At 44.1% G+C, this 8,306-nt stretch overlaps 1 protein-coding gene across 2 annotated transcripts in view; it reads left to right on the forward strand.

The window, feature by feature from the left end:
- LOC126427359 (uncharacterized) overlaps nucleotides 1–6,843 on the forward strand; it is a 46,672-nt gene extending 39,829 nt beyond the window's left edge. For both annotated transcript variants that reach the window (XM_050089701.1, XM_050089700.1), the window contains one exon: nucleotides 4,794–6,843. In XM_050089701.1, the coding sequence (XP_049945658.1) occupies nucleotides 4,794–6,142 (1,349 nt within the window). In that variant the 3' untranslated portion in view covers nucleotides 6,143–6,843. The remainder of the gene's footprint in view (nucleotides 1–4,793) is intronic.
- The last annotated feature ends 1,463 nt before the right edge of the window (nucleotides 6,844–8,306 follow it).

The following is an 8,306-nucleotide window of genomic DNA, read 5'->3' on the forward strand; positions in this document are numbered from 1 at the left end:
TTGGGAAAAGACATTTAGTATTTCGGCCTTTAGTCTGTCATGCTCTGTTTCAGTTCCAATTTGGTCACAGAGTGTCTGGATATTTTATGTTGATCCACCTACTGCTTTGACATAAGACCAAAATTTGTTAGGATTTTCTGCCAAGTCAGTACATAGAACTTTACTTTCGAATTCGTTGAACGCCTCTCGCATAGCCCTCCTCACACTACATTTCGCTTCGTGTAATTTTTGTTTGTTTGCAAGGCTTTGGCTATGTTTATGTTTGCTGTGCAGTTCCCATTGCTTCAGTAGCAGTTTTCTAACTCGGTTGTTGTACCACTGTGGCTCTTTTCCATCTCTTACGATCTTACTTGGCACATACTCATCTAATGCATATTATACGATGGTTTTGAACTTTGTCCACTGATTCTCAACACTATCTGAACTTGAGATAAAACTTTTGTGTTGAGCCGTCAAGTATTCTGAAATCTGCTTTTTGTCACTTTTGTTAAACAGAAAAATCTTCCTGCCTTTTTTAATACTTCTATTTACGGCTGAAATCACTGATGCTGTAACCGCTTTATGATCGCTGATTCCCTGTTCTGCGTTAACTGTTTCAAATAGTTCGGGTCTGTTTGTCACCAGAAGGTCTAATATGTTATTGCCACGAGTCGGTTCTCCGTTTAACTGCTCAAGGTAGTTTCCAGATAATGCACTTAAAAAAATTTCGCTGGATCCTTTGTCCCTGCCACCCATTAAATGGGTTTGGGTCTCCCAGTCTGTATCTGGTAAATTAAAATCTCCACCCAAAACTATAACATGGTCGGAAAATCTACTCGAAATATTTTCCAAATTTTCCTTCAGGTGTTCTGCCACAACAGCTGCTGAGCCAGGGGGCCTATAGAGACATCCAATTACCATGTTTGAGCCTGCTTTAACCGTTACCTTCACCCAAATTATTTCACATTTCGAATCTCCGTCTATTTCCTTCGATACTATCGCACTTTTTATCGCTACAAACACGCCTCCCCCTTCAATGTCCAGCCTGTCTCGCCGGTATACATTCCAATCTGAGTTTAGAATTTCATTACTGCTTACATCAGGTTTCAGCCAACTTTCCGTCCCTAGTACTATGTGGGCATTGTAACCGTTTATTAATGAGAGCAGTTCTGGGACCTTTCTATAGACGCTCCTGCAGTTTACTATTACCACATTAACAGTGCCTTTCTCAGAATTTAGGTCCGTGATCCGCCACTGATAAGCAGTGCTAAAACGTACAGTTCTTATTCACCTGCGTCAGCTACAAAGAGCCCCACCTAATATGTCGCTATAAACGCAAAGTAAGCGTAATTCACTAAACCAACCTTACCGTCTCCTCATCCCAACAACTCCTTGCGTCCCATCCGCACCATCAAAGTCGTTTATTTCGAAACACTGTTTTACTCAACACCAAGTACCTCTGAGTGTTCACATATATAATCCAGCAAATAATGATAACAGCCCTATTCACCTTCTATCTAAATTTCGAATTCAACTGCTCCGAAACTCTATCCTAGTTTGTCCTGTATCTTCTTTTGTCCTTCGTTTTTACAAAAGCCTTATCTGTCCCATCATCACCTCTGCAAAACATAGCTCGGAATTCTGTTCACTCAAAATATTACCATTCCTTACAGGGTCTAGAAGGTCATGCTCTCTGTACCTTCTCTCATACCTGTCTTCCACTCTCACATGCAATTTCCACTAACTGATCAAAATTCCCTCTCAGTAGTTGCTCCAACTTTAACACAGATGCTATACAGCCTGTAAAATTGAGAAGCAAAACCACCTTTTCTCGCCAAACTTCTGCAAACCAAGGTTCCAGCTGTGACTGTACCAACATGTCCAACCCCTTTCCACCTCCATACCTTTCATCTCCGATTCCAAGGAAACTTCAGCAGCCTGATTCTTCCTGTACCAGAACACAAACCACACACCTACTCCCATACCTACCGATCCATACACCTTTTTTGATCCTCACTCCCATTCTACAATATTACCCATGTGGCACTTGTTGAGACCAGACCTCCATGATTTGCTAGAAACCACACCTTTACCTTCATCACAGTACTACCATCCATGGACTTTTATAACAAATAGTAAGTCTCTTAATTGAAACCAGTAATTTTATTCATTGTAACTGCTAACCTATATGGGTATCTTTTTAATGGCAAGAGGCTGAAGAATAGCAATATGTCTGGAGCTTGCCTACCAATCTGTCACGTGGTGGGTGTGAAATGAAACATAAAGAAGAATAAATGTAAACGTTAAGGTCTTGTTTTCTGTCTTTTGCAGAAACAACCTGCCTATAAGATTATTTTGGAATGTATTCATCTTACAGAATCTACATTTGTGCTCAGCAAATTGCACTGTGTGTGGTGAGTGATGAGTACTGAATCAGTATCATTTTCTTTCGCTTTGTTATTTGAACATGAACGGTGCTCGGGAGAAATGACTGTCAGTACTTCTCAGAATGTAACAGATAAAGCTCTCCTCAAGATGAATGTTGGTTCAGTCACTGTAGTACCTCACTAACCATGGTCCTGTTGTATGTGGTGGGCTCTGGCTGTCCTCCAACTTTTGAACCATCTTACTCAGACACTTATTGGGATAACCATGGTGCAGCCGCGACAGTTTCCACATCGACAAATCACTGTCGTAGGTGAAAGAAACGATAAGCAACAAAAGAAATCTCAGGAGTAGTCTCTGATTCTCTGACTTTTGGACATGCAGTCGAACAGTCGGCCACTCGGCAACCGAGCTGTGTCCATCCCAGCAGCTCCCCTACTGTGGCGCTATTCTCATCATGCGATAAGTGTCAGAGGAAGTAATACTCATGCAACTCTACAGGCGGAATGGAAGCTACACTCACAGAGTATTAAGAATGAACCGTTCAGCGGGACAGAAAAATTTTCTTCACCGTTTCGCTACTGGAGTTTGTTGAATTATTTCTTGACGTTCTCGCGCTAACGAACAAACTAGTGACAAATCTCCTTCGCTGCTCTGAACTCAGTGTCGCGATATGTCTAAGCTGACAAACAAAACCGAAGTATACTGGAAAGGTGGGAAGTCAGGATGAGTCATCCTTCACACAGTGTGGCGGAAAGTCCATACCGCTACCTCAAAACAAAAAGTTGTAATTGGACTACTTAGATATGAAAAGTACATATTTATTGTATCAGTATGAGGACCAGCGCGCCTTACACAGAGATCTGTGTGTCTCCAAATCCCCTCTGACATCTTGTGAAGTGTCTATGTAGGTACTTTTAAAAGGTTTTGTCAAAATGTTTGCTTGCTTTTTCATTAGTCCTGTTATGTTGACTCAAATGGGACTTTATCCCTCCCCATAATCAGTTGCTGGTGTTGTAAGGTTCAGAATACGTGGTGTCCATTTCGATGGGGCTGGAAATGTTGCAGAACCACTCCCAGACCACAGTGACGTTGCCCACTGTGCAACTCACACACATGAATAGCAGATTGTGCCGGAGTTCTGTCCTACTTTAACCACTCACGATCCATGATTGCCTCGCCTTCGAGCTGAGATGTTAACCTCGTTTGCAATATCCATCCGTATGCCGTTCAAGAAACTGTAGCCTGAAATAGTATCATGATGGCATCCTGGATCATACAATGTGAGACGCGTTCCTTTCTAGCTCTCGCAAATAATGAGGATTTCCCTCGGACCAGAAAACGGTATAACTCTTTTGTTGACTGCAGTATAAGGCACAGTTACTGGAAAAGTAGGGACCCGCCTCGGATTCTCATGGGAAGCACTAGGTGTCTATAGCTGGACGACTTGTAAATTATCCACGCAAGCTTTTCCCATGAAACAGTTTATGTATTAGCGAAAACCTTTTCCTAATCCCTGACTTAATTGCTGAGGTTAGTCTTCACAATTAGACACAAAAACGTGGTGGGCAAAATTTATTTACAAAGTTAATCGACAAAACACCTGTGGGAAACATAGTAGGCACTGTGGCAACAATGTAAGGCAGGGTGCAACTTGCTGTTCCATGTCGTAGACACATAATTCATTCACAAACATCGGCCTACATCCTTTCGTTTTCTAACTTTTTAGTGTGGTCGCTCATTGCTAAGCGTGCTGCCCGATTTCAGCTCAATATTTGCCAACGGATTTCAGCTCAATTGGCTGACGGACGATGGCACACGTTTCTACCCACATATGTCGAGTACAGCCTGTCTTTGAAACAGCCTGAGAAATAGAAGAACAACAACTTTCTCTCAATCAATCAGGGTTGCTTTACGAGATGGGCCTTGGCATATGCTCTCGGTACCTCTGTCACGGTTTGCCCTATCCGTGGACTTTCATACACCCCCGCACGCGGCACTAAACGTACCTTTTCAGTGCAACTGTGTCGGCATGGAATCACAAGTCACAGAATGCAACATTGAAACAAGACAGTTCAGTACCGATGCCAGTGTCTTTCATCATCTTCAAAACAGAGACATCAATAAAACCTACTTATTTCCTGAATTACACAAATTCGAAGGTCTTCTTGGACACCCTTTAGATGATGCGTAGTATTCACTCAATGGATCTCTGGTATCTTTCTTTGTGAACACTAAAATTTACGTTCACTTTCCGCCTTACGTCATCCCTGACAAATACGCCTGGTTTTTGTTGGTTGTGGCCTTCTATAACCACTGATTATCGATGATTTAATTAAACAACACCCAGTCGTATAGTCCAAAGAAGACTTTGGGTTTAGATAGCTATAGCGTACGAGCACCAACTACTTGCTGTCGCTCTTTTCCAGATGAGAAGTGGCAGCTGGAGGACCAAAGCAACGCCGTGCTCAACGTGGACACTGACTGCCTGCAGCTGTTGGCTGATGTCCTGGAGCACCCCACGTGCCCACTGGACGACCTGCCACCGGAGACCATCCAGCAGCGCCTACAGTGCCGCGAGCAGCTGTGGGGCGACGTGGTGCAGAGGTCGCCCCACGTACCCGTCACCAGCTACCTGGCCTACACGCAGAGGGTGAACGTCAACCTCTGTCTGCTGGCCTGGATGGCAGTCAACTCGTTTGGCATTTGTCAGGACGTCCCATTCAGTATCATGCAATCCGTGCACGACGCTCGCTGCTACTTCGATAGTACTGACGACCAGTCGTGTATGGAATCGAACACCACAGACGCCCTCTGCTCTGTCTCCAGAGCTATTCTGCTGCTCAAGTGTCACGACTTTTCTTTCCACGAATCTACTGAGCTGTGTGCCGTCAGATATTACGGAGCTGGACTGTACCCAGATGACTTCAAAGCAACGTGGTCAAATCCCCTCAAAGGTTATGTAAAGCCAACAGAAAGGACACTGAGTTACAAAGAGAGTTTACATAGTGCCACCTTGAAATACAAGAATTTTAAAATCGACAGGTTAAAACCTTTAGAAATATCGTTCGTAGTGGTAAATATTCTTTTCCGTTTTTTGACTGCCGGACTGTACATGCGCCTTCCACATTTACGTAATCTGCCTGGAAAGATTTTCTTGTTCTTCCAGATCACGGGTATAGTCCAGATCCTGTGTTCTGAGGTCGTTTATCGGTTGGCAGGCGTCCCCGACTTATCTGTAATGGTACTGATCGATAGCGCCCTCACGTTTCTCAGCTGTACCTGGCTAAACTCATTCTGCTACCACATGTACGCTTGTGTTCGTCATCTGAGGCTTCCTAACGAGCTAGCACCTACTGAAGCAAGCCAGATATTCCGTCGTCAGGTGCTGTGTGTGCTAATACCCTGGGGTATAGTATGCGCAACCTGTATCGCTTTGGAAAAAACGGCCAGGTACTATCTGATCTATAGTCGGATAATATTGCTTGGGGCGATCTCACTATCGATATCTTTCAACTTGGTTTGTCTCGTTCTGGTGGGGATCATGTACCTACGAACTCGGAAATCAATGCAGCAACTAAAAATTTATAGGAAGGGTAAATTTGCCTCAAAGAAAGAACTTGTTTTTATGTCAGTTAAAACTGTAATCTTAAGTGGAATTGGGATTATTATTAGAATTGGGTTTCACCAGGTACAGGACGTGGCACAGCTTGTGTACTGTGTACATATAGCTACAATGGTGCAGGGACCACTGATGTATGTTTTTTTTCATTTGTAACGGAACAACGCTCCCCATACTCAAGAAGATGATACTGGCGGGTTTCAACCCAGACATCACCATCCCGGAGCAAGAGCTGTGCTCAGCAGCTGAGAGAAATCTAGCGAGGAGGGTGAAAGAACAGGCTGCCGTTGCAGAATCCTCGTTGTAACCTCTGTAAGCATTCTTCTGAAAGGATTGTCTTTCACTATAGATCGTTCTAAAGCGTGTGATTAGTCATACAGACAGAACCTAGCAGACGAGACAAAATTAACTGCGACTGATTTCGCAAAACAGTGCCTCAGATTTATAATTGATTCTATATTTACAAATAATTACTTATTTGTATGTGGTTGCATAGAAGACTGTAATAATTAGTTATAGGTGTCCTACATAATCTCAAGTGAACACACAGAAGTTAAATAAGAGTTTTACATAGGAGTGGACTAATGCGCTTTTGTGGGATGGGATGTTGAGTTGGTGATATAGAGGTACACAAAAGTGATACACAGGACGTCAAAAAGTAATCTGTACCCTGTGTTGTAGTCTTAAACAAGGAAGAACACCATTTAAAAAAGGATTTATGCAGATAGTATTATGGTAGGAAAGAGATGTGCCAGAAGTTGAACTGAAAGGACATACATTTTTCCATAAGTGTAACAGCGTAGTATGTACTGTTTATTGTGAATTGTTACCAATAAAAGAACGGCCATAAGAAATGAGTGACCGACCAGTGGAAATGAAACTGCTACCTGTGTGAATTTAATATGCAGCCCAACTGAAGACCTGGTACAATATAGATGTAATTGTCAGAAACAGTCAAATTACAGCGATAATCACTCACATACCGACCACCTATAATCTTAAGAGCGAATGTCGGGAAGGAGGAGTTGCCACTTAGGATACAGCACAAGTGGAGACTGCAGCACGACTCGCCATCTTGTTACGTCACGAGGTAGGTACTACCAGGTGCGACTTACTCGCCCACACCTCTGATCGCAGAGAGACGCTGACACCAGAGACGATCCCCACTGCCGAGGCGGCCCTCCCCTCCCCTCCCCTCCCTGCCAATCTCTGCAGACCCTCCCCCGCCCCCTTCCCCAGTCTCCACACCACTGCCGCCTGCATGCGTTGCGCCAGACACGTGACGTGGCAACGTTTACTGGTGGACCCGCATTAATTTCCTACTCGGCTACACATGTTAATTCAGTCTGACGTAAGAGCCGGCCGCGGTGGTCTAGCGGTTCAGGCGCTCAGTCCGGAACCGCGGGACTGCTACGGTCGCAGGTTCGAATCCTGCCTCGGGCATGGATGTGTGTGATGTCCTTAGGTTAGTTAGGTTTAAGTAGTTCTAAGTTCTAGGGGACTGATGACCACAGATGTTAAGTCCCATAGTGCTCAGAGCCATTCTGACGTAAGAGACGCTAACCTCGCTTTAACCTGCGAGAAAGGAATAAACTGCTTGTAATTATTAGCCCCACTGCTACCTAGCTACTGTGAATTAAAATTCCGAGATCCGACTAGGGGACTGGGCAGTCCACTGTTTCGTCCCCCACAGAGCGTATCCGGACTGCACTGGTAAGATGCGTACATCCACAGCAACCTCCAGTCATAGGTCTGTGTCAACTGAAACAGCACCGTATTGCATCCACATTGGTTAGAGAACAATGCAGCTGTTTCCTACATTACACTGTACGAAATACTATAACCAGCCACAAGTTTTTCTGAATTGATTTTGTTTCGGTATAGGAATGGTTGAATAAATTCATTTCAGAGAAGCAGCATCTGTTTCAAACGTGACAAGAAATTCCTCGAGATGACATTCAGGCTGTATGCTTGCATGAAATACATACACTGAAGGACAAACCATTTGGTAAACCTGCCTAATATAGAGTAGGGCCTCCATGAGCACACAGAAGTGCCCCAACACGACGTGGCATGGACTCAACTAATGTCTAAAATAGTGCTGTAGGGAACTGACACCACGAATCCTGCAAGGCTGTGCGTAAATCCGTAAGAGTACGAGCAGGTGCAGATCTCTTCTGTACAGCACGTCACAAGGCATCCCAGATATGCTCAATAATGTTCATGTCTGGGGAGTTTGGTGGCGAGCGGATGTGTTTAAACTCAGAAGAGTGTTCCTGGAGCCACTCTGTAGCAATTCTGGACGCGTGCATTGTCCTGC

Source organism: Schistocerca serialis, chromosome 11 (genome assembly GCF_023864345.2).
Source record: "Schistocerca serialis cubense isolate TAMUIC-IGC-003099 chromosome 11, iqSchSeri2.2, whole genome shotgun sequence".
Classification (NCBI taxonomy): Eukaryota; Metazoa; Arthropoda; class Insecta; order Orthoptera; family Acrididae; genus Schistocerca; species Schistocerca serialis.